We start from the raw sequence: 23,937 nt of genomic DNA on the forward strand, positions 1-23,937 counted from the left end.
TGCTAACCTGTTCTGAAGAGGTTTCCTCTTTCTGGCTTGGGTTGCTAGCCCTCTGACCATCTGAGCTTCTGCCCTCTATTCTCTCCCCCATGCAGCACCGAAGAGTAGTGCCCCTTCTCCATTACCCCCACCTCTTCTGCTCTCCCACACCCTACAGTCCTGGCCTCTCCTCTTCCTCTTTCCAAAACTGTTGTCATTTTCAGAAAAGAGAACTGAGAGCTTCTGGCTTAGGCTGGAAGGGAATGCAGTGTGCCCTAAACCTGGAAGTAGGGGCAGCCACCTGGGTCTCCGCAAACTAGGCTTTCAGGGCCTTCACGCAGGCAGGAAAGCCACATCTGAGTAGGACCGAGGGTGGGACGGGAGAGCGCCTCAGACTTCAGGGGTCAGTGTCCTGCGGCAATGGTTGGTTGGTGGGAAGCCGCCTGGGTGCAAGGGGCCCTCCCAGCCGCCAGGGGTCGCGCTGCAGGCGGTCGGGCGCTGGGCAGGCGCTGCCAGGGTCACGGCCGCCGGCCCGGGAGGTTGGGGGTGGGGGGGACCCGCGGCGCCCGCGGTCCGGGAGGGGGGAGGGGGGGTGGGGGGAGCAGAGAAAGCGGGGCGCGCGGAGGAGCACCCGTCCCCCAGCGCAGTGGGAGCCGGAAGGGCCGTGCGGTGCGAGCGAGCGGCGTGGCAGCACAGTCCCCAAGTGGCGCAGCGCGGCGGGGACGCTGGGATCTCCCGGATCTCCCTCCACGGCGCCCCGCGCCTCGGCGCCCTCGGCCGCTTCTTCTTCCTTCACTCGTCGCCCCGGCGGGAGCCGCGCCCGAGTCGGGTGCGACATGTCCGGGGCCGGGTAGCCGCGCCGCCCGCCGGCCCGCCAACCCGCCTTCCGAGCCACCCGCCCGCGGGCCGGCCGGCGGGGGGAGTCGCGGGGCAGGCAGGTAGGGGCTGGACCGGGCGGGGCGGCGGGCGGGGAAGGAAGGGAGGGAGCGCCGGCGGGGCGGGGGCTCTCCCCCAGCTGTTCTCCGGCGCTGCACATCTGGTTCCGGTTCCTCTCTCCTGGGGAAGTGAAAGTGGAGGGGATGGTGCAGCCCGGAGTTAGCTAGCAGTGCCCCGGCGCCCTGCACCCCTCCTGCTCCCGCGGGTCCTAGAGCTCGAGCACCCCTCCCTCCGCTCGGGTCACGCGGCGGCCGGCGCTGCTGCCGTCACGTCTCCGGCCGCCTGCGCGGCCGCTCCTCTCTGCCCTCCTGCTCCTTCCTCAGCCTCCTCCCGCTCGGCGCGCCCTTTGCCCCAACACGAACTTCCCGCCGCCCGGCTTGTGGGCGTTGCGACCCGGAGTGGCGCCCCTGCCCCTTGCGTTCCCCAGGGAGAAAGGGCTGCCTTCTGCAGGACTCTTCCCTGGCCCGGTGAGGAGAGGCCCGGGTGCGGAGGTCCTGCCGATGGGGGCCACTCGCTCTTCTGCTGGTCTCAATCTCATGGCTCCCGCCTGCTGCCTTGGGCATAGGGCATAGGGCTCCCATTCGCCAGCACGGGACGAGGCATGGGGCTGTGTCCCAGAGTTAAATCAGGAGGCTGACGCTAACTCCTGGCTTCACCTCGCAGATGTGGAGACTAAATTAAGCTGGAGTTGGTGTGTGTATGTGTGTGTGTGTGGCCAGAGGCCAGGTTAAGGAGAGCCAGATTGGCTACTGAGATTCCTTTGCCCCCTCTTCTCTTGGCAAGGGTGGGAGGTTAGGTAGGATTGTACATCCTGGATCCAGTCTGAGCCTCCTCTGCCTTGCTCCGGGTCCTTTAGTCTAAGGTTCCAACTTGGAATGATGCTGTGTTGGCACCTTCAACGGTACCCACCTCCCCCAGCACACACACACACACACACACACACACTCTCACACCCATAGGCTGGCTTCCGCTGAGCTGCAGCTTCCCCTCCACTGTTTCAGGAAGTCACCTCCCTTCCCCTCTGAAGCGGCCCCCACGCGCCTTCGGTCCTCAGCTGCAAGCCACCCACCAAGCTCTTTCCCAGCTTCTGCACCCTGGGGCACTCTGGGACCCTTGGGGCTCCTACTCCCTGGGGTTGGGCCATGAAGGCAGGTGAGAAGAGTTACTGAAGACCCGTTGTGGGCCTGTTTCTGTCTCTGGGCTCCATGGAGGAGGGCTTGGGGATTGCTGGGACTGTCTCCCACTGCTGCTTTGGACTTAACTGGGGATACCTAAGGATCCTGGAGGTTGGAGGGCACTGGTTTTTTTGTCAGATAGTGGAGCTAAGTTAGGAAAAAAGGACACTTGAGTCTGGCGAAAAGATGCTTAAAGCTTGGGTTTTGTGGAGTCCTCACAAAAACCTAGACGTGGGCTCTTTAAGAATATTAGCTGGCTCATGAGGTTCTTAGAATGTCAACTAGAGTAGGAAGGCCAGAAATCCATAAAAAGACTGTAAAGTTGGCATGATGTCATGGCCAGAAGGAATGATGTCATTGCAGGCCATTACAGAAAAGATTGTGATCTCTGTTGTTAGGGAGTGAAGAGGGGTGGGGTCTTTAAAAGGGATACAGAAACTATGATGTCAGAGCCCAGGTTAGCTGTGTGCGGTGGAGTGGAGTTTGGGTTCTTTGGGAAGAGGGCTGGTACCACCAAGAGGGAGGGTCCTGGTCTCTTTAAGGAGCTGTGGTGGGCTGTGAGGGCCTGGTGATGTCACAGGCGGGAGAGTTTAGGATTGGCTGACCACTGATCCTGCTTTTCCTTGAAAGGACTAGGAAGAGGAGGGAAGCAAGAGGGGGAACTCCCTGGTTGCCATGGCAACACCAGCCTTCCTTGCTTCATCTCTCTCCCACTTGGCCATTCCAGATGCAGTGAGTGACGGGGGGGCCATGGCGGAGGAGCGGCCCCCCCGGCTGGTGGATTACTTCGTGATAGCTGGGCTTGCAGGGAACGGAGCACCCATCCCTGAGGAAACATGGGTTCCTGAACCCAGTGGGCCCCTTCGCCCTCCCCGGCCAGCTGAGCCCATCACAGATGTGGCAGTCATCGCTAGGGCCCTGGGCGAGGAGGTGCCCCAGGGCTACACATGCATCCAGGCTTCTGCTGGGGGCCACCCCCTGGAACTCAGTGCTGGGCTCCTGGGTGGAACTCAACCAGTCATCTGCTACCGGAGGGGGCGTGACAGGCCCCCCCTCGTTGAGCTGGGGTGTGTGCACCTACCCATGCTGGCACCAAGGGAGGCTGGGAGGAGATCTGGGGTGAGGCAGGGAGAGGTAGGGGTATGGGATGAGGGATGTGCAATGGGAATGGGAAGAGAGTGGGCTAGAGGCCGGGGAGAAGGGCCTGAAGTTGTGCGTACTTAGTTCTCACACAGATTTGGGTGCATATACTAGTGCTGCTACTTGCCAGCTACGTGACCTTAGGCAGGTTATTGAGCCCCTCTGGGCCTTTTCCCTTATCTGTAAATTGGGGAAAATAATACCTCCTCATAGGGTGGTTGAGAAGATTAAACGAGATAATCCATATAAGGGACTTAGCACAGAGTCAATAAATGGTAGCTTTTATTCTTAGTATTTATTAATGAGCTTGAGAACCATGGAAGGTTTGAGGAGTTGTTACTGATCAAGAAGTAGAGCCAAGGGCAGAAGAGGGGCACAGGATTTTGGAGGGCAGAGTTCAGCAAGAAGTGGGCCCTGGTGTTAGGGTTTAACTAGGCTGAGTAGGTAGGACTAGGTAGGCAGATCTAGCAGGACTGGGGTCTTTCTCCTCTGTATTGGACTTTTGACATCTCTCTCTGTTCTCTGTGCCAAGGGTGTTGTATGAGGGGAAGGAACGTCCCAAGCCTGGCTTCCAAGTACTAGCTACGACACCCTACAGCCACTCAGCCAACCTGGCCCCTCCAGGCCCTGGGCACCCCCGCACCTACCTCACTTACCGGCGGGCAGCAGAGGGGGCAGGGTTGCATGCCCTGGGCATCACTGACCTCTGCCTGGTGCTGCCCAGCAAGGGCGAGTGCACGCCTCATACTTACTGCCGATTGCCCCACAACCTCAACCCTGGCATGGTGAGTGGGGCCCTGAGCCAGGAGCTGAGACCTGCACCATCTCTGTGTGACGGTGTGGACACTGGGCACAAAGGGTATCTGAGGACCAAGGCGTCTAACGGCGGGGCGGGGCCCAGAGGCGTGACTCTCGTCTTGGGGGACTGGGATTAGTGGGAGTTATAAAGACAAAGCCCACGTAGGGGTGGTGGAGAAAATGAACCGCAGAAACTTTTGTTAGCTGTATGTTTGCTTGTCTCTTGCCATTCCTGGGGCAGTGGGGCCCAGCAGTGTACCTGTGCTACAAGGTGGGCCTGGCCAAGGCCAACACGCTGGTGTATGAGGCAGGTGAGTAGCCCCTCTGTCTCTCCAACCCCTTGACCCTCTGTGTCCCTCTGCCCTGGTGCCTCTTGGCTGGTACCTTCAGTGTCCACAGAACTCACTTCCCCTTTGCCGCTTGGCCCTTCTCTGGGATCCCCTGCTTCCCTCCCCTGGAGTCTGATGGACCCTACTCCTTTTGGGTACCCCCCACTCTGCCGGGGGCGCAGAGCTGCTGGGCCGCTACCCAGAGGAGGACAATGAGGCGTTCCCGCTGCCCGAGTCAGTGCCCGTCTTCTGCCTGCCCATGGGGGCCACTATCGAGTGCTGGCCTGCCCAGACCAAGTACCCCGTGCCCGTCTTCTCCACCTTTGTGCTCACGGGTGCAGCTGGTGATAAGGTGGGTGTGCAGAGTGTGGTCAGGGGTCCGGGCTCCACAGGGCCCGCCTGACTGCCCCTCTGCCCCTGCCAGGTGTACGGTGCTGCCTTGCAGTTCTACGAGGCGTTCCCGAGGACCAGGCTCTCGGAGCGGCAAGCGCGGGCCCTGGGCCTGCTGAGCGCCGTGGAGCGGGGCCGGGCACTGGGGGGCCGAGCTGTGCGCAGCCGCCGTGCCATCGCTGTGCTGTCCCGCTGGCCTGCCTTCCCTGCCTTCCGCGCCTTCCTCACCTTCCTCTACCGCTACTCCGTCTCAGGCCCCCACCGCCTGCCCCTGGAAGCGTGAGCACGAGACTTCCCCGACACTGGGAAGGGTTATGAGTGGATCGGGAGGCCAGGAGAGATGGACGAGATTAGGCTGGGCAGGGGGAGCTGGGTGGGCAGAGGAGTGGGGATGGGGCTGTAGTGTGTGGCTGGAGAGTTGGTCCATCTCAAAAATGCCCCTGGCTGAGGGGCTGAGTGGGGCCTGAAATCCAGGCTACACTTGCCAGCTAAGTCCTGGCCAGGGGCTCTGCAGGCCCAGAGGGAATCTCTTTTCTGATTTGCACAAATGCTGTACCTAATGGAGGCTCTGATGGCTCACACCAGTCTCAAGGTGGATCTCAGGGAGGAGTAAGGTTCTTGTGGACAGGTGAAGGAGAAGAGCAAATGTGGCTGAATGAAGTAGACTGGGAGTCTGCCTCTGACTGGACCCCTCTCTCCCCCAGGCACATCTCCCACTTCATTCACAATGTCCCCTTCCCTTCCCCACAGAGACCCCGCATCCTGGTGCAGGTGAGAGCTGGGGCTGAGGCTGGGGCTAGATGGGAGGAGGAGAATTGCCAGGGGCTAGTCTTCACCATCCTGACCTGTGGCTCTTCTGTCTCCCAGATGTCTCCCTATGACAACCTGCTCCTCTGCCAGCCTGTATCCTCACCCCTGCCCCTCAGGTATGTGCCCAGGTTGGGGGGGCTTTGATGACCAAGGACATGGTAAGTGCCAGGCAGGTGGGCACAGGTGTTGAGATCTGTGCAGGCTGGGCCCAGGTGGTGTCTGTGCCCAGTGACTAGGGAAAGGCCTCCTGCTGACTCTTCTCCCACTTTGGCATTGCCCACAGTGGTGCCAGCTTCCTGCAGCTGCTGCAGAGCCTGGGCCCTGAGCTGGCTATCACGCTGCTGCTGGCTGTGCTCACGGAGCACAAACTACTAGTCCACTCACTGCGGCCGGACCTGCTCACCAGCGTCTGCGAGGCCCTCGTCTCTGTGAGTGCTACCCTGCCCAGACTGCCTTGCCTAGTGTTCTTTCTGGTGCCCCAGTCCCTACCTAGATTCTCCTTACTTTTCTTTCCTTGGGGAGGGTTCCTCAGCCTTTTACCCTTGGGCACGACCTACAGGACATACAGCTTCTGTCAGGAGCTCTTCTTTGGAGCCCAACTCCCACAGCTTCTCTCAATAGGCACCACCCCCCAGGGCCAAGGCCCCCTCTCCTGCTGCCCCTATGCCCTGCTCACTGGTCCTCACTCCCTGATGCCTTAGATGATCTTCCCGCTGCACTGGCAGTGCCCCTACATTCCGCTGTGCCCGCTAGTGCTGGCAGACGTGCTGAGCGCCCCCGTGCCCTTCATCGTGGGTATCCACTCCAGTTACTTTGATCTGCATGACCCGCCTGCGGATGTCATCTGTGTCGATCTTGATACCAACACGCTCTTCCAGTAAGAGGGTTGGGTCTTGTCCAGGGGGTTTCGAGGTGGGGGGCAGGAGAGGGCTGGTGTATGCAGTGTAACTGCTCAAAAGGAGCCTCAGGCAAAACGTGGAGGAGGCTGGCGAGGAGCCCCATCACCCTTTCTTCCTCTGTTTATCTCACAGGACTGAGGAAAAGAAGCCCCTCTCCCCTCGGATCCTGCCCCGCAGACCCTACAAGGTTCTGCTGGCTACACTGACAAACCTGTACCAGCAGCTGGATCAGAGTGAGGAGCGTGGGTGGGGGTGGGAGGCTGGAAACTGTCATTGACCTTAAACCTCCAGTTTGGGGAGGCCTGTGGAGAGCTGACCTTACTTGAGGAGGTTAGAGGAGTTAGGCTTTCATTTGGTGGAAGTGAGAGAAATTCAAATTCTAGTTTAAGCAAGAGGGAAGCGCATGTCACATTAATATTCCTGAATATGTCAGGGAGGTTGAGCTTGTCATTGAGGAGGCTTGAAACTGTTACCTGAAGGTAACTTTTTTTTTTGTAAATTCTTTTTTTTAAAAATTAATTAATTATTTATTTTTGGCTGCATCGGGTCTTCATTGCTGCGTGCAGGCTTTTTTCTAGTTGCAGTGAGCGGGGGCTACTCTTCGTTGCAGTGCGCGGGCTTCTCATTGCGGTGGCTTCTCTTGTTGCGGAACACGGGCTCTAGGCGCATGGGCTTCAGTAGTTGTGGCTCGCGGGCTCTAGAGCGCAGGCTCAGTAGTTGTGGCGCACGGGCTTAGTTGCTCTGCGGCATGTGGGATCTTCCCGGACCAGGGCTCGAACCCTTGTCCCCTGCATTGGCAGGCGGATTCTTAACCACTGCGCCACCAGGGAAGTCCCTGAAGGTAACTTTTTAGTTACTATTGGTACCAGGTCTGTTAGGACCTGCCGGTGGTGGGGTAGCAACAGTGACTTCTGTGTGAAGAGCAGGGTTGAGGCAAGCCCTACGGGTGCTGGCCCTGATTCTCAGGCTGCCCTGGTCCCCAGCATATACTGGACCCGAGGAGGAGGCCTCCCTGGAATTCCTGCTGACAGACTATGAGGCAGTGTGTGGCCGCCGGGCCCGGCTGGAGCGCGAGGTCCAGGGAGCCTTCCTCCGCTTCATGGCCTGCCTGCTCAAGGGCTACCGGGACTTCCTGCGCCCGCTCACCCAGGCCCCCTCTGAGGGGTCTCGTGATGTCGACAACCTCTTCTTCCTGCAGGGTAAAGGGAGCCTGTCTCTGCTTGGGGAGGGTGTCACGGGAGGGGTGGCCAGGGGCTGGGCCCCATGGGGAAGCCCGGGGGGACGGGGAATCACACAGTTTCTTGTTCCTTCACTCAGCACACGTTTTTGTGGGCACCAGCTTTGAGCTGTATGCTCTTCTGGGCTTGGAGAGGGGATAAGGGTACAAAGATGAACCAGCTGTGGCCCTGCCCTCTGGGAAGCCCTGGGCTTGGTGGGGACACAGTGACGCCTGTGGTGAGCCACCCCCATGGGCGAAACTCTCTTCCCTTGGAGACTCCCCAGTCTGAGGTCCTAGGTGCTGACAGATAAAAGGGAGGGATTCCATGGGACTGTGGTGCTGGGGTAGCTGAGCTGGTCGGCTTGGCGTGTGGTGTAGTGGTGCCAGAGGGGCCAAAGAGGGGATGGCTTTGATGGCCTTGGATGCCAAGTTGGCAGGGAGCCAAGAAAAGGGTTCGGAAGGGGGTGCCTGTGGTAGGGACCCCTGGTAACCTTCCTCTCTGCCCCATTCTCACCCGTCAGGCTTCCTCAAATCCCGGGAACGCTCCAGCCACAAGCTGTACTCCCAGCTGCTGCACACACAGATGTTCTCGCAGTTCATTGAGGAATGTTCTTTTGGCTCTGCTCGGCATGCTGCCCTGGAATTCTTTGACTCTTGTGTTGACAAGGTATTGGGCATTATCCCTTCTCTTCATGCCCTTTGCCCTCTGCTCTCCTCTTGGCAGTCTCTGTTATCCCAGGTATAAACACTCTACATCTCCTCTGTGGCAGGGATGGTGCCCCTGGAGTTATACAGGGCACAGCCTATGCAGCATACGTGACCGGCCTCATAGACATACCGTCTTCCCATTCCTCACTCCATCCCCCAGCTCTGTCTCCAGGGCCTTGGTGGAATCTGGACCCACTACCTCCTTCCCTGTGGCTATGCTTTCCTGGGAGATGCTCATTCTCTTACCATCCTGCTCCAGGTCCACCCAGAGCAGGAGAAGCCTGAGCCAACACCCTTGGTGGAGCTGGAGGAGCTGTCGGGAAGTGAGCTCACTGTCTTTATCACACCTCCTGAGGAGCCGCCGGCGCCAGAGGGCAGTGAATCTACCCCCCAGTACTGGTGAGAGCCTCTTGTCCCCTCACTTGTTGTGAGGCCCCATAGGCTGACTTAGTGCCGACTGCTCCTGATGTTGCCTTTCTCTGCCCCTCCAGCTACGATGGGTTCCCCGAACTACAGGCTGAGCTGTTTGAGTCTCCTCAAGAGCAACCCGGGGCTCTGCCTGTGCCAGGTCCATCCCGTAGTGCCCCCAGCAGTCCTGCCCCTCGCCGTACCAAACAGGTAACCCGCAGGTGGGCCCCCCAGAGGCATCTGGCTCAGGCCAAGGGCTGCTGCTTCAGTTTCTTCATCTGTAAAATGGGTATAATAGTATTTACCCCATAAGGTTGTTGGAAGGTTTCAATTATGTCTGGCACATAAAAGGCACATGAAATATTAGCTATTGTTACCACTGTCATCATCCTCATCTTCATTTTCTGAGCACTCTGGGAAACCAGGGGCTTGCTGCCTCTTCCAGGGCACCTGCCCATGCTCAAGCTAGGCATCTCTGCTTGGGGATCCTGGGCTGTGTGTGCAGCATCCCTCCCGCCTCGTCAGCGCACAGACCCTTCCTCAGGGAGGGTGCTGCTTCTCCCACACTGTTTTAAGATCTGCCCTGCCCTGGCATCGTACTCACCCAGGTGTGTCCCCTGCCCTACCTAGGAGATGAAGATCGCACAGAGGATGGCGCAAAAGTCAGCAGCTGTGCCTGAGCTCTGGGCCCGGTGCCTGCTGGGCCACTGCTATGGGCTGTGGTTCCTGTGTCTGCCTGCCTATGTGCGGTTGGCGCCCTCCAGGGTGCGGGCACTGCAAACGGCTTACCAGGTGCTGCGCCAGATGGAGAGCCGCAAGGTGGTGCTGCCCGACGAGGTGGGCACCCGCGCCCAGTCCCAGGGGCTTGTGCAGGCATGGGGGCTGTGAGAGGGAAACTTGGTGACCATGGAAAGCAGACGGGGAGCACGGGCACAAGTTGAGAGCTGGGCGGGTGCTCCATCACATTCACTGAATTAATGAGCATGTTCAGGGTGTAGCAGTAGAGACCGCAGGGTGGCAGCGTCAGCAGGAAGGGTAGGTGGCTCTGAGGCAAGCCCAGGAGCTGCCAGGGGCCAGTGAAGTCTGTGAGAATTGGGGAGGCTGGAGAAGGGTGCTCGCTGAGACTTGAGGATTTGGGTTGGGAGTGAGTCCGCTCTCATCCTGCGCGTCTCCTGGCCCAGGTGTGTTATCGGGTGTTGATGCAGCTCTGCTCACACTATGGGCAGCCCGTGTTGTCCGTGCGGGTCATGCTGGACATGCGGCGGGCAGGCATCGTGCCCAACACCATCACCTACGGCTACTATAACAAGGTACCTAATTTGGGGTGAGGGGGGGATGGCAGCCTGTGCCAGGTATGTGTGTGGGGAGGATGCTGCTCCCTGACACCTGCTGCTCTCCCCTCTCCTTGGAGATCGGGCCCATACAATCCAACAAGGTTCTGTCACCATTGTCACCCATTGTGCTCCTCTAGTGCCTTAGCACCTACAGACGGTTTTCTCATACTTGGCTGCTTTGATTTTCACCCACAATACTCCTGACAAGGAGGTTGGGCGAGTACTGCTACCTCCCGATGATAGCTAATAGTGGGAGCCAATATGCCAGGCACTGTTCCAAATACATTTTCCACATCAAATCATTTTATCTTTACCACAGCCCCATGAAGTGGAATGATTATTGTCCCCATCTTACAGATGAGGCCATGAGGTTGCAGAGGCTTAGTAACTTGTCCGAGGGACCACAGCGAGTAAGTTAGGGAGTTAGGGGATGCACACAGGCATGCCGATGTTTCCTGAATTCGGGCCCTTAACCATGATACTAACCTATATTTCCTGTTTTTTAGATGAGGAAACTAATGACCAAAAAAATGAACTGATTTCTTCAAAGCCCATAGTTTATAAACAGCAGAGTCTGGATCCAGGTTGTTGCTACTGCTTCTGGCTTCCTCTAGAACCCCAGGGTGGCAGCTGCCAACTGTCTCTTCTGGGCTCTTGTTCCTGGCTGAGCCACAGGCAGGACAGTCCTAGGCAGGATGTCTGGAGGAGAAGGTGGTCCCTGGGGCTCCAGGTCAGGCAGTTGGCGTCAGGCTGAGGCCAGGGTATGGAAGTAGGCCATCTTCATGGGCACTGTGCTTGGCAGGCCGTGCTGGAAAGCAAGTGGCCGTCTGGTACACCGGGTGGGCGCCTGCGCTGGGCCAAGCTCCGGAACGTGGTCCTGGGGGCTGCTCAGTTCCGCCAGCCCTTGAGAGAACGGCGGCAGCGGTGGCAGCATCAGAAGCAGGAGGAGGAGGCAGAGACGGCAGCACAAGAGGCAGGCGGCTCCCAGACAGGTGGGTAGGGGCTGGTGACACGGGCAGGGGGATAGGCATGGAGAGCTGGGGCTGGTCTAGTGGCTGGCACTGGGTGTTCTCAGAGTGGATAAACTATACTTGGCTGGTAACAAAAGAGACGAAGTTCTGCCTGGGAGGAGCCCTATAAATCCAGGTCCACGTAAGGAGCTCTGTTTTGGAACCGGGGGCTGGGTTTCTAGCTGGCTGCCTTTCAACCCCCTCTCTGTCTTTTACAGAGCCCTATCTGGAGCGCCCCTCCCCTACCCGCCCCCTTCAACGCCAGACTACCTGGGCTGGGCGAAGCCTGAGGGACCCTGCCTCGCCTACGGGGCGCCTGGTGAAGAGTGGCAGCCTGGGTAGTGCCCGAGGGGCACAGCCCACTGTGGAGGCTGGCGTGGCCCACAGTGAGTGCCCTTGTCCCACACCCCAACCCTCAGCCCCGTCAGCTTCCTTGACCACTTGCCAGTGAAAGAGGGGAAGGCCAGAGCCAGGATGGACGGGTGGTGCTTTGTGGTGGGCACCGTAGATGCTGAGGGAATCTTGCCTGGACTGTCACCATGGTGGGGGCAGTGGTGCCAGAGTCTGTACAGCCAGGAATTGTGTTCACTCAGTTCCTGGAGGAAGGGCTGGACTCCATCTTCCCTGATTCTTTTCTGCCCTGTAGTGATAGAGGCCTTGGGGGTACTGGAACCCCGGGGATCACCTGTGCCCTGGCACGATGGAAGCCTCTCAGACCTGAGCCTGACCGGGGAGGAGCCGGCACCTGGAGGCAGCCCAGGGGACACAGGCTCAGCCCTGAGTACCCAGTCCACTGAAACCCTGCAAGGGCCAAGTGGGCGGGTACCCAAGGATGGCTGGCGTCAGGATGAGGCCAGCACCCCCCGAAGAGGGCTGGGTGCCCGCCTCCAACAGCTGCTCACTCCTTCCCGCCGCTCCCCTGCCTCTCGTGTTCCCCCACCTGAGCTGCCCCCTGACCTGCCTCCCCCAGCCCGCCGCAGCCCCATGGACAGCCTTCTGCGCCCCCGGGAGCGCCCTGGATCCACTGCATCTGAGGTAGCCAGTGAGGGGAGGGTCCAGACACTTGAGCACCAGGAGGCCTGGGGAGGAGCTGCTAACCAGGAGTGCCCAGAGAGGGCCCTGAGGGGTGGCTAAAGCCAGCATCCTGGGTGAAGAGGAGCATGGGTGCGGCTAACTATGCTTTCTCATGCGATGGCAGAGCTCAGCCTCTTTGGGCAGTGAGTGGGACCTCTCAGAATCTTCTCTCAGCAGCGTGAGCCTTCGCCATTCCTCAGAGCGCCTCAGTGACACCCCTGGATCCTTCCAGCCACCTTCCCTGGAAGTGAGGATAACCCCTCCCACGCAGATGTGCTTGAACACACACATACACCACACCCATTCACTCTGTCAAAGGCAGGGGTTGGGGAGGAGGTGGGAGGAGCCTGGGCTGGGATGTGAAGATGAGAGGGGCTGGGGAAGGAGCACGGGCTCCTGAGCCTAGAGGCCAAAAGGGGCCTGCTTCCTGGGGTCTTCTTGCCTGCAGATTCTGCTGTCTAGCTGCTCCTTGTGCCGTGCCTGTGATTCCCTGGTGTATGATGAGGAGATCATGGCTGGCTGGGCACCTGACGACTCCAACCTCAACACAACCTGTCCCTTCTGCACCTGCCCCTTTGTGCCCCTACTCAGTGTCCAGACCTTTGATTCCCGACCCAGGTGCCCAAGGCAGGGCGAGTGCTGTGGGTGGGTCAGGGAGGTGGAGGTCCGAGGGCTGACCCTCCTCCTGCTATCTCGCTGCAGTGCCCCCAGCCCCAAGCCTGCCTCTGCTGGTGCCAGTGGCAGCAAAGATGCTCCTGTCCCTGGGGGCCCAGGCCCTGTGCTCAGTGACCGCAGGCTCTGCCTTGCCCTGGATGAGCCCCAGCTCTGCAACGGACACGTGGGGGTAAGGGCTGGGCCAAAGGGGCACGAGCAGTGTGTGTGTGTGTGTGTGTGTGTGTGTGTGTGTGTGTGTGTGTGTGTGTGTGTTGCCCTGTGGGTGGCCCCAGTGGTGCTGGGGAGAGGTAGGCATTGAGGGCAAGGGACGTCCCAGAAGCTGTTGGACATGGTGGCCCAGTGAGAATTGTGGCTCTGAGGATGGGGCCGTGGTACATGCCCTCCACTGCCCTCTCGCTTTGTGCCTGACAGGGTACCTCCCGGCGTGTCGAGAGTGGGGCATGGGCGTATCTGAGCCCCCTGGTGCTGCGTAAGGAACTGGAGTCGCTGGTAGAGAACGAGGGCAGTGAGGTGCTGGCGTTGCCTGAGCTGCCTGCTGCTCACCCCATCATCTTCTGGAACCTTCTGTGGTATTTCCAGCGGCTACGCCTGCCCAGTATTCTGCCATGCCTGGTGCTGGCCTCCTGTGATGGCTCCCCACCTCCCCAGGTCAGTTCCCTGATATGGTCCCTGCTTCCTCATCTCCCAGCTCTGTTTCTCAGTCCTCTGTGTCTTCAGTGCTATAGACAGAGCACAGGCTTTGGAGTTGGTTGTACCTGGTTTGATTCCCGGCCCTTTCACTTCACTACTCTGAGCTACAATTTCTCATCTGTAAAATGGCATAAGCGCTGCCCCCCACCCCCACAAACAGGGCTGTTGTTAAGGCACCTAGTGTAGTGCCTGGTACCCAGAAAATAATTTGTTACTGTTCATCTGTTTATTGCTCTATTCATTGCACCAATATTTATTGAGCACCTTTTAGGTTCCAGGCAAAGTTTTAGGCACTAGGGATGTAGCAGATTACAAAACAGAGTCCTTGCTCTCATAGAGCTTGCATTCCCATGGGGAATAAGAGTTCCTTTCTCTCTTCTCTTTGACTATGTCCTGTAATGTCCCTGTCTCTTGGAATAACGCCTGTCCATTTCCTGTCCCCTGCCTCCCACTCCATCAGCCTCTCTCCTTTATCTTGGCTCCCTGCAGGCCCCATCTCCTTGGATAATGCCTGATCCAGCATCTGTGCAGGTGCGGCTGCTGTGGGATGTCCTGACCCCTGACCCCAATAGCTGCCCACCTCTCTATGTGCTCTGGAGGGTCCACAGTGAGTCTGGTATTTGGCCTAGGATGGGAAGGGGAAGGTCCCAGACTTAGAGTGTTCAATAATCCTGGCTACCTTCTTTTTTTTCACCCAGGCCAGATCCCCCAGCGGGTGGTATGGCCAGGCCCAGTACCTGCATCCCTTAGTCTAGCATTGCTGGAGTCCGTGCTGCGCCATGTCGGTCTCAATGAGGTGCACAAGGCTATAGGGCTCCTGCTGGAAACTCTAGGGCCCCCTCCCACTGGCCTGCACCTACAGAGGTATCGTGTTCCTATCTGAGAGGTCCCTGGTCTGTCCCGGGCTCCATACCCCCTTTATCTCACTTACACCCTTTTGTCTCCACTCCAGGGGCATCTACCATGAGATCTTATTCCTGACATTGGCTGCTCTGGGCAAGGACCACGTGGACATAGGTGAGGGAGCAGGCAGGGGGCTGAGGAGTTTAGGGATCTGGGGCCAGGTGTGGAAGCTTGGAATCCTAATATACTGACCTACCTCCACCCTCTTTCCTAGTGGCCTTCGACAAGAAGTACAAGTCTGCCTTTAACAAGCTGGCCAGCAGCATGGGCAAGGAGGAACTGAGGCAGCGGCGGGCACAGATGCCCACCCCAAAGGCCATTGACTGCCGAAAATATTTTGGAGCACCTCTGGAATGCTAGGGACCCTTAAGCTTCCTTCTCCAGCCTGGGCTGAGGAGGTGAGGGAGAATGGATTCTAGAGATAACCTGCTTCCCTGTTGCTTTCATAGAGGAGTTGGGAATAGGCTGGGAAGCATGCCCAGCCGTAGGCTCTGAGTTGGGGCAGCAGGAAGAGGGACCCACTGTTACCAACAGTCACAATTCCCCTATCTCCAGCCTGCCCTCTGTGCTCATGTTGATGTTGGAGGAGGCCTGGGGGGAGCTGGCACATTTCTGTTCCGCCTCATCCTATACCAGGAACTCCTCTCCAGGGTACCCACAGATCTGCACTGCCCTGGTCATTTTATAAGTTTTTGTTTTAAAAAACAACTAGAAAGATACAGAGCTACTGAGCCTTTGCCCTGAATGGGAGGGAGGGATGTCATTCCCCACCAATGATGGTCCCTCTTCCCTAGAATTGCCGAAGGAGCCCAAGGCTCTCCATGCCTTTCTACCTTAGTGTTTGTATTTTATTTTAAGTTATTTATTCTGGAGCCACAGCCCCCTTGCTTATGAGGTTCTTATGGACAGTGAGAAAGAGAAGGGAAATGGGGCCGCATGGTCCAGTGGTTTGTAGCTCCTTGAAAGTTAGGAGGTGGGAGCTAGAGGAGTCCCAGGCTCCCCTTAGGAAAAACTGGTGCCCCTCTAGCCCTGATCCTGCCTGTGCACTCCACCCTGGGGAATGCTTCACCCACCCAGGGCCCTGACTGTGCAATAAGGGATTGTTCCTTGCGAAGTTTTGTTGGATGTAATATAGTAAAAGCTGCTTCTGTCTTTTTTCTTCTGCCTCCTGTTCTCTGAGTCTGGGATAATGGTGGGGGATACCTCACTTTTTCTCCTGGCTGCACATCCTCCTTTACACCCTTTCGTCCCTTGCTGCCTTCAGGCACACACTGCTTTCCCTGACCAGGTCTGGTACTGGTCCCTTGGGGCACAGGGAGTTCTTGGAGCAGGAGAGGGGTGAATCCGGTGCTGGCTATGGTGGTGCCAGTCTGTGTGGTACTTCCGGCCCTCCCACACAATCACCCCCTTGTCCCTCATCTGTACCCCACACAAAGACTCCATTCTCTGGGGGCCCTGAGCTCATCTCTGCCTTCTTTCCTCTCCCCACAGCTTCCCCCTCCCAACTTCTCCAGTACCTCCACAGGGCAGCTCTCACGCATCCTGGGAGCCCTGGAACTCATTCTAGGCCTCCTTAGTTGCTCTAGCTGAAGGCAGTACTCTTCCAACCAGGGTCTCAGCCTGGGGACAGCACCAGGAAGACAGGGGCAAGGATTAAGGGGCTCACTGCGTGTGGGCGTCAGGCATCCAGGCATCATTTTTCTAATCCTTTTGGTCCACTCGGATTTCTCCCTTTCTTTCCTATATAATGAAATAAACACAGGAAACACTCCTAACAGAGCTGCAAAACCAATTACCAAAGGGAATTAGCCAACAAAACAGAAATATCCTGGGGAAGGAGGGCAGGAGTGTCAATGGAGGAAATAACTTACATGAGTCTCTAGTGCAAATTCCTGGGGGTGGATATTGGTGGATGAAGAGAGCCATACTACTGCTGAATTCTGGGACCTTCAAGCCAGAGGATGCGTCCCCATCCTAACTTGAGCAGTGTCCTAAAGGAGCTGCAAAGGAGGGGCTTAGGAAATGCCATCTGTTTTTGCCAGAGACTAGGAGATGCCTTCTTCAGAGGGGAACCCTCATGTCACCCCAGGTTCTGATCAGACCTCACTCCCTAGAATCAAACTTTCCCTGTATCATCCCCAACAACCTTCTGCAAAGTTGAGTGACTTCCTTCCTGAAAACATGTTTCTGTTGAGTGTAGCATGCCCAGCTGTGCACTGAACCGTCTGGAATTATAGAGAGAATTTTGGGGCTCAGTCCCTACCTTAATAGAGCATACAGTCTTCCTGGTCTAGAGTGCCCCTTGCTTCACAAATGATAATGATGACTCTGCCTCCCAGCTTGTGCTTCTCATTTTTCAACAGGCCTATAGTCAGATGGGTGGAACTACAGAATTCTTTAACCGCGAGAGTGTCTGGGGATTCCAATAGCAAAGTACTCACCACAGCATCTGACATCTCTGTCCTGTGGCTTAGGGAGCTGTATGAGGGGCAGGATAAGTCCAAGTTACCTGGCCCCATTTCTCTTCCCTGACTTTAGAGCGTGTAGGTTCGAGTATGACAAATTTTAGTTAAATCTTGTCTCTGGCACTTACTAATTTTATTACATCAGACAAGTTACTTAACTGCTGTACCTCAGTTTTTCCTCATCTGAAAATTGGGGAGGTTGTTCAAAGATTAATTATATAATCTACATAAAGTGCTAAGCACACTCAATAAATGTTAGCCCCAAAAAGAAAACGAACAAATAGAGCCTGCATAGGGCCAAGTCATGTCCACTACACCAGTGGCCTTGCTTATCTGTCTTTCTTGGAGCTTGATTGCTCCAGATTGAAAGTTCCCCCTCCACGGCCTGATTTTAATTTTGCTGAAAGGCATTTTCTCAGGCCTCACTAGTATCTTCCTCAGGCTGGTATCTTCCACCACTGTGTTTCTCATATCCTTGCAGCCCTTGAAGAATGGCCCTTCAGACAGCAGAGAGTGCACTGAACTGATAATGGACAAAGCAGCAGGTTAGGGAAAGAGGGCTGTACCTTCCATGAGGGCAGTGACTTTGTCCTATTTACTGTATATCCCCAGCACATAGAAGAGTGTCTAGTCACATAATAGGTCTTGTATCGTGTGTGAAATAACCAAGCCAGTGAAGGAATTAAAATGACATAATTTTCAGTGTGGTATAAGACAGGTACTACAGGTAGAATACCAATCGAAGCTGAATTTTGAACTAAGAGGGTGGAATTGTTGGAAAAGTGAGGAAAATTCTCATAATAGTTAATATTATGTTTACCGAGTACTTACTATGTGCTTAGCACTATCCTGAGCTTTTGTTTTTAAAAATATTTATTTATTTGCAGGTCTTAGTTGCAGCAGGCGGGCTCCTTAGTTGTGGCATGCGAACTCTTAGTTGCAGCATGCACGGGGGATCTAGTTCCCTGACCAGGGATCGAACCCAGGCCCCCTGCATTGGGAGCGTGGAGTCTTACCCTGCGCCACCAGGGAAGTACCCCTCTGAACATTTAAAATGTATATTTTATAATCCTCACCATTACCCTATGAACTAAGGTACTCATCAAGCATTCCCATGTTAAAGATAGGGAAACTAGGGCATAGAGACTAGAGGTTAAGTAACTTGCACCCAAATCACACAACCGGTAAGAGATCCAAACCCAGACAGTTGGACTCCAGAGACCATGTTCTTGGAAAGAGAAGGTGTTTTACCCACTTTAGAATTGGGGCATGCCTCTGCATGTGTGTGTGTTCGGGGGCCCACCTGTATTTTTGTGGACATGTCCTTCATTAGTTTCATTTCTATTGCACAGCATGACTTCTAAATGATTAGAAAAACACATTCTAGTGCTTCTGGAACCAGTTATTTCTGGGTTGGAACCAGTTATTTCTGGGTTCAAACCACTGCTTAGTCACTAATTAGCTGTCTGACCTTTTCAAGTTCCTTAGCCTCTCTCAACCTGTTTCTTGATCTACCTGGATTCAAATTTCAGCTCTGCCACTTACCATGTGTAACTTTGGGCAAGTCATTTGATCTGTACCTCATTTTCCTCATCTGTAAAATGGGGATAACAGCATCTACCCCACAGAGTTATGAGGAATAAATAAAATAACCCACGCATAGCTCTTAAAAGAATAAATAAGGATGCATATATAGAACAGTGCCTCAGTCTCTTTTCCCAAAACGTTAGCTATTATTATTTCTTCAACACACTGACTCTGATAATTGGTCCCTATCCTCAGATGCTCAAGAACAATACTTGTGGTAAGTGCTCGAGAAACGCTGAGAGTTTAGGTGGGCCTAACTGCTTTGGGGAAGTAGGGAGGCTAGCAGGAGTTGGGCCTTGAGTTAGGTGGAGTCGGTGGAGTGGGAGGCTGTTTCCCTCACTGTGAACCTGACCAGACCAAGAGATCCCGAGGGAAGGAGCTGCGAGGGCTCTGCACGGCGTAATTTCTCAGCAATTTGGCTAGCTGCCTTTTTTTCTCCTGTCGTGGTTCAGTCACGACAGGGCCGTGCTGGGATACAATGAAGACCAGGAAGCTCAAGGCCTTTGGCAGACGGAGACAGGCCACGCCCCAAATAGACTGCAAGGCCCGAGCGCCTCAAGCTACTTCTATCGTGAAATTTCTGGATTCTGTCGCGATGAAACACCATCCAACACAGAGCCCAGCGCTGTTCGCCAGTCTCCATCTTTAGAATTGGAAGAACGAGAGCAGGCCAAAGGGGAATCCCGGTTTTGGGATACTGGGGTACGGCGGCTGCCTGGGGACCAAAACGTCTCTAAGGTAAAGTTGCAGCCTGAAGCGATTTTTTGACCCCCGACACTTAATGGGCTGCTGAAGACCCGGATGTGTCTGGGACTGGCCGAGGTACCCATTAACGCGCCCCCGCTAGACCATCCCCCTCCTCCGTTTACGATTGGATCTTAAGTACGCCAATCATCACTTCTCCAGCCACTCACTCTTCAAGGGTGGGGTGTAGCCCCGGCATCCCGCCTTCTATTGGTGTGGCCGAGAAGAGGAGGGCGGGGAGGCCGGCTCAGGTCGCCCAATGGGCGTCGTGGCGTGTGGGGAAGGCGGAGTCGAGGCGCTTGGCAGCTGCCCAATCAGCGTCCTTGTTTGTGTGGTGCCGCCGCCGCCGGTGCAGCCGCCGCCGCCGCCGCTGCCCCCGTCTGTACCGCAGTGTCTGCTCCGCCCGCCCGCCCGGGTCCGGCCCGCCCCCCTCTCCCACCCCCGCCCCCGGTCCCGTCAGCGGGGTCCGGAACCTACTGTGCCGTCGCCTCTTCCTTTTTCGACGCCGCCGCCGCCGCCTGAGGAGGCGAGCTAGCCGGGAGTTACACCGCCACCGCCAGGTGAGGAGCTTTGGCCTAGGCCAGCCTGGCCGCCCGCCCGCCCGGGGGCGGTGAGGAGCGAGGAAGGGAGGGAGGCTGGGAGGAGGCGGTGGTGGCGGAGGTGGGGGAAGGGAAAGGTGGAGGGGCGGGGGGAGGGGAAGCGCCCGCGAGCCGACGCCCGCCCGCGCGCCCCCGCCTTGCGTCCCCCTCCCCCCACCCCGGCACCGCGCGCCCCCGCCTCGCGCTCCCTCTTCACCTCATCCCCTCCCCCCGCTCCGCGCGCGCGCCCCGGTCTTTCACTTCGGCCTCGCGCGCCCCCAGCTCGTGTCCCTTCATTTCTTCTCCTTTTACTCTTTCTCCCCTCCCTCGCGCCCCGTTTCCCCCGCCTTCCCCGCTTTCACTCACTGCCTCAGGCCCGCCATGCTCCCCTCCTTCCTCTCTAGCGCGCCCCCCCTTAACTCTCTCCACCCCCAGTGGTGCCCTCAGGGTGCGGGGGCCGCTCCCTGCTCTCAGTCTTGTGTTTGCTGGCGGTTGGGACAAATGGGGGATCCTTAAGGGTGAAGGAAGCACGGGATGATTACCTTTCTTTAGGCGAAGGGATCTGGAACGCAGAACCTTTACTCCTTTATTTCATCGTTTACCGTTCCCTCGTCCTCCTTTAGAAGGGAATTGTCTAAGCCTGTGTGGGTACTTGTCTTCTCTAGGGACTAAACTACCCCTTTCTTCAGCTGGGCTCCTGGGACCCACTGGATCTGTATCCCAGTTCAGTGCCTGAGGGTCGATGGAACTAGAACTTACCTTTTCCTAAACCAAATCCGGACTTAGAGTACTTTTTGCCTCCCAGCTCTCAATTACACCAAGGAGCTAGCCACTCCTATGAGTGCAGAGCTTTCGGTGCCATTCGCCGGCCCAGGCACTTTTCCCCTTCATAAAGGTATGGTAGCCTCTTTGGATTCTTCCCTAGCATCAACTTCCCTCTACACACAAGGTGTTAGTTCATAGGGCTGGCACTGAAGTGGAGATGGAGGCATTGATGGTGGGTGGGTGGCATGTGGATGCTAACTGAGCTAGCTATCAGCCTCTTCTGCTGCTGTCATCTGGAGAATCAGGTAGCCTTCCGAGAACCAGTTTTCTCATTTCTGATAAATGATTATTTAGAGGGCTTTTGTGTGCGTGTGAAGGAGCTGGGAGATGCTTAACGTAGTGTGTTTCAGCAAAGGAAAAGAGCAGTGCTTTCAGGCCAGACTGAAAGAGAGATTTGAACTTGCAGCAGCTGGAGTAAAAGCCGGTTTAACAGATCTATGTTGGGAGAAGAGCTGATGCTTTTGAGTTTTTAAAACATTTTTCTCTCAAAATTATTTTTTAAAAAGACAATGCATGCATGTGATTCAAAGTGAAAAGAAGTCTCTCTCTTTCTCACCTGTGTCCTCCAGCCATCCAGTCTCCGTCCCAGTACAGATGACTTCTGATTGTTTTCTTGCAGGAGCGTGCTGTCTATATGTTGTTGTCTGTATGTTGGAGATTATCCTATTTGGGAGTTTAGTGCTAACTTTAATGCTCCTTCTTTGATACACTGACTTAACCTCTTCCTTGAGATAACCATTTGGATTCATATTTTTGGTCTTGGAGCAGTCTCGGTAGAGTATTGTCCTGGAGTAGCATTTCTGTTGGTGCTTGGTTGGGGAAGAGGCTACTGCTGGAGCTGGTAAAGGTGGTGCTATGGACAGGCTTAATATACTTTGAGGGAAGGCCCACACCTGTTGGAAATGGTGCTGCTTTTTTGTGACTGATATTCAGTCTCTGACTGTTTTGGAATGGGCTGTGTCAAGAATAGTCTTTCCTTGGGCTTTTTAAGCAGATGGGCTGTATAAATAACGAGTTAATGGGAGTACTGATTTGGTAGTACTGTGTTCCGTTTTAAGAGGAATATAGTTTTTTAGTCTAGTGGCAGTGGTAGTCATCATGGTAAGGAATGAAGTAGATAAGTGTTAATTAGCAGGAATCAGAAGGCTGGACCTTTAGGCTGAGTGGCCCAGTTTGAGAAGAGGTGAGGCTTATGGACTTTTGTCCTGCCTATTCCTGACTTGAGAACACTTTCGATGAGGTGAGAGTGATGAGTAGCTGACAGCAGCATCCATCTTTATGACACTGTGGTTTGCCTTCCCTGCCTATGTGTGATGTCTGTTAACTTCCTGTTTAGAGGCAGTCCCAGTAGGGTCTGAATAGAGGCTACATTCAAATACTTGTCTAGGAACAACGTTAACCAGGTTCCCTGATCAGCACTTCAGATGTAAGTTATGGCAGTAACTTTTACTGCTGTGTTTAGCGTAAGGCCGTAGGGTGGTGGGGAAGGGAAACGTGAGAATTCTGTTCTGAATTTCATAGTCTTAAAGTACATTCAAAAGTCTGTGTGCTGCCTGCCTCCCCTTTTTTGGACTAATGTCTCTCCTTACCACCCACCGCCCCCACCTTTTTTTTTTTTTTTTCCCGGCTGGGCCTGGCCAGATCTCCAGGTTGGGTTTTGTTTAGAGAACAGCAGTGTGGAAGAGTCAGTGTGTCAATAATAGTATCCTAATCTTCTGCTGGGACCTCTGGATTAAGCCTTATCTTGTATGTTGTATGTAAACTAGGCCTGTTGTTATTCTAATTTAATTTTATTTATTTTTGGCTGTGTTGGGTCTTCCTTGCTGTGTGCGGGCTTTCTCTAGTTGCAGAGAGCCGGGGCTACTCTTTGTTGCAGTGCGCAGGCTCCTCATTGCGGTGGCTTCTCTTGTTGCGGAGCACAGGCTCTAGGCGCGTGGGCTTCAGTAGTTGTGGCACGTGGGCTCTAGAGTGCAGGCTCAGTAGTTGTGGTGCACGGGTGTAGTTGCTCCGAGGCATGTGGGATCTTCCTGGACCAGGGCTCGAGCCCGTGTTCCCTGCATTGGCAGGCGGATTCTTAACCACTGCGCCACCAGGGATGTCCCTCTTGTTTCAATTTACTGATTCTTCCTTCCTTCCTTACCTCCCTCACCCATCAAGCTGAAGGTGCGTATTTAGGGGAACAGCAGCTGTGCTGTCCTGGTTTCTAGACTCAGGAGCATATTCCATGTTAGCCACCTCGTTGGGAGTCATGCTGACAAGTAGCCCCTCTGCACTCAGCTCAGGATGCTCATTTAGTTCATTGAGAAAAGCCAAACCAGCTTTGGTTGATTAAAACAATTGCTAGAGAAATCATGATTTGAGCCATACTGGAACTGAGGGACTTTCTTCTCCAGACCACTGGCAGTACTTAAAGCTCTGCTTCATTACATATTAAGGCACAATAGCCAGGCATTTTCTGAGACAGTTTAGAGGGGAAGAAAAAAAAAGACAGTCAGATTGACTATAAATCTAGTCCTGGCATAAAGCTGTTCACCTCTTGCTCAGGAAAAATCTAGCCTATCAGGCAGTGCCACACAAAGTTGCAGTTCTCTTGCATTGGCTAAGCCTGAGAAAGGATACATAAGGAAGTTCAGTTTCTGTTGAAAAGAACTGGCTTTGTGGGGGAAAGCTTCTATTAGCCATATAGTTTGTTTTATCTTTAGTAATCCCTGTGACGTTTTTTCTGTAGGGACTGGTTGGGGATTTTGGTGGCTCCAGAGTCCATGAAGCAGAGAGCCTCCTATATTTGCGTAGTAGTGATGAAAGCCTCTGAAGAGTAGATTTGATTTGAAATGCTCCCTCTTCATGTTCCATCTTTTACCTTTTCTTTTATGGATATATGAAATATCCCTATACAGTTTGAGTTTATTCAGTAGGAAAGGAGTGACCTAGGATCATTAAGGGCTTAACCAGTCTGATATACTTCTAGATGGTTACTCAGTAATGTTTGATGTTTCCCTCAAAATCCTCTGGTCTTTGCCGTAAGTTGCCATCAACTGGCAAGACGCTGTCAAGAGTTCTGGGTTGTAGTACCAAAAGCAACAGATGAATGAGGACACATATTTTGTTAATTTTGAGGTATGAAATGGTCAAATCCCAGACCTCAAAGAGTCGTCATAATTGTAGAAGCTTCTTTGACTACATGTGAACTTAATTGTTATTAAAACTATTAAGGAAAATGACAATACTTTGGCATTCCTGAGCCATTCTCTTGTTTTTTTT

General features: G+C 55.1%; 2 protein-coding genes across 6 annotated transcripts in view; both read left to right on the plus strand.

Moving 5' to 3' along the window:
• The first annotated feature begins 1,030 nt into the window (after positions 1–1,030).
• Positions 1,031–15,635, plus strand: DENND4B (DENN domain containing 4B). 4 transcript variants are annotated; one of them, XM_082343889.1, is made up of 28 exons: positions 1,031–1,382; positions 2,818–3,157; positions 3,763–4,015; positions 4,270–4,339; positions 4,540–4,709; positions 4,782–5,026; positions 5,452–5,518; positions 5,615–5,673; positions 5,841–5,985; positions 6,259–6,434; positions 6,589–6,689; positions 7,440–7,655; positions 8,197–8,342; positions 8,643–8,782; positions 8,875–9,001; positions 9,422–9,628; positions 9,973–10,101; positions 10,928–11,117; positions 11,354–11,521; positions 11,782–12,170; positions 12,334–12,456; positions 12,658–12,827; positions 12,912–13,053; positions 13,296–13,532; positions 14,064–14,181; positions 14,273–14,438; positions 14,527–14,591; positions 14,692–15,635. In XM_082343889.1, the coding sequence occupies exons 2-28, from the start codon at positions 2,841–2,843 to the stop codon at positions 14,835–14,837; spliced, it is 4,482 nt and encodes a 1,493-aa protein (XP_082200015.1). In that variant the 5' UTR covers positions 1,031–1,382; positions 2,818–2,840; the 3' UTR covers positions 14,838–15,635. The 4 variants fall into 4 exon arrangements, with proteins under 4 accessions (XP_082200015.1, XP_082200016.1, XP_082200017.1 ...); XM_082343890.1 differs by lacking the exon at positions 1,031–1,382 and adding an exon at positions 1,393–1,606; XM_082343891.1 differs by lacking the exon at positions 1,031–1,382 and adding an exon at positions 1,943–2,067.
• A 3,835-nt stretch (positions 15,636–19,470) lies between these two features.
• GATAD2B (GATA zinc finger domain containing 2B) overlaps positions 19,471–23,937 on the plus strand; it is an 82,923-nt gene continuing 78,456 nt past the window's right edge. For both annotated transcript variants that reach the window (XM_082352928.1, XM_082352927.1), the window contains exon 1: positions 19,471–19,833. The gene's annotated coding sequence lies outside the window, so the exon portion shown is untranslated. The remainder of the gene's footprint in view (positions 19,834–23,937) is intronic.

The sequence above is a fragment of the Balaenoptera borealis genome (genome assembly GCF_965194805.1).
Source record: "Balaenoptera borealis genome assembly, chromosome: 1".
Taxonomy (NCBI): Eukaryota; Metazoa; Chordata; class Mammalia; order Artiodactyla; family Balaenopteridae; genus Balaenoptera; species Balaenoptera borealis.

Coding starts and splice junctions, on each gene's coding strand:
- DENND4B (XM_082343891.1), top strand. Junction 8,343..8,642: donor TTGACTCTTGTGTTGACAAG/GTATTGGGCATT, acceptor ATCCTGCTCCAG/GTCCACCCAGAGCAGGAGAA. Junction 14,439..14,526: donor ACTGGCCTGCACCTACAGAG/GTATCGTGTTCC, acceptor TCTCCACTCCAG/GGGCATCTACCATGAGATCT.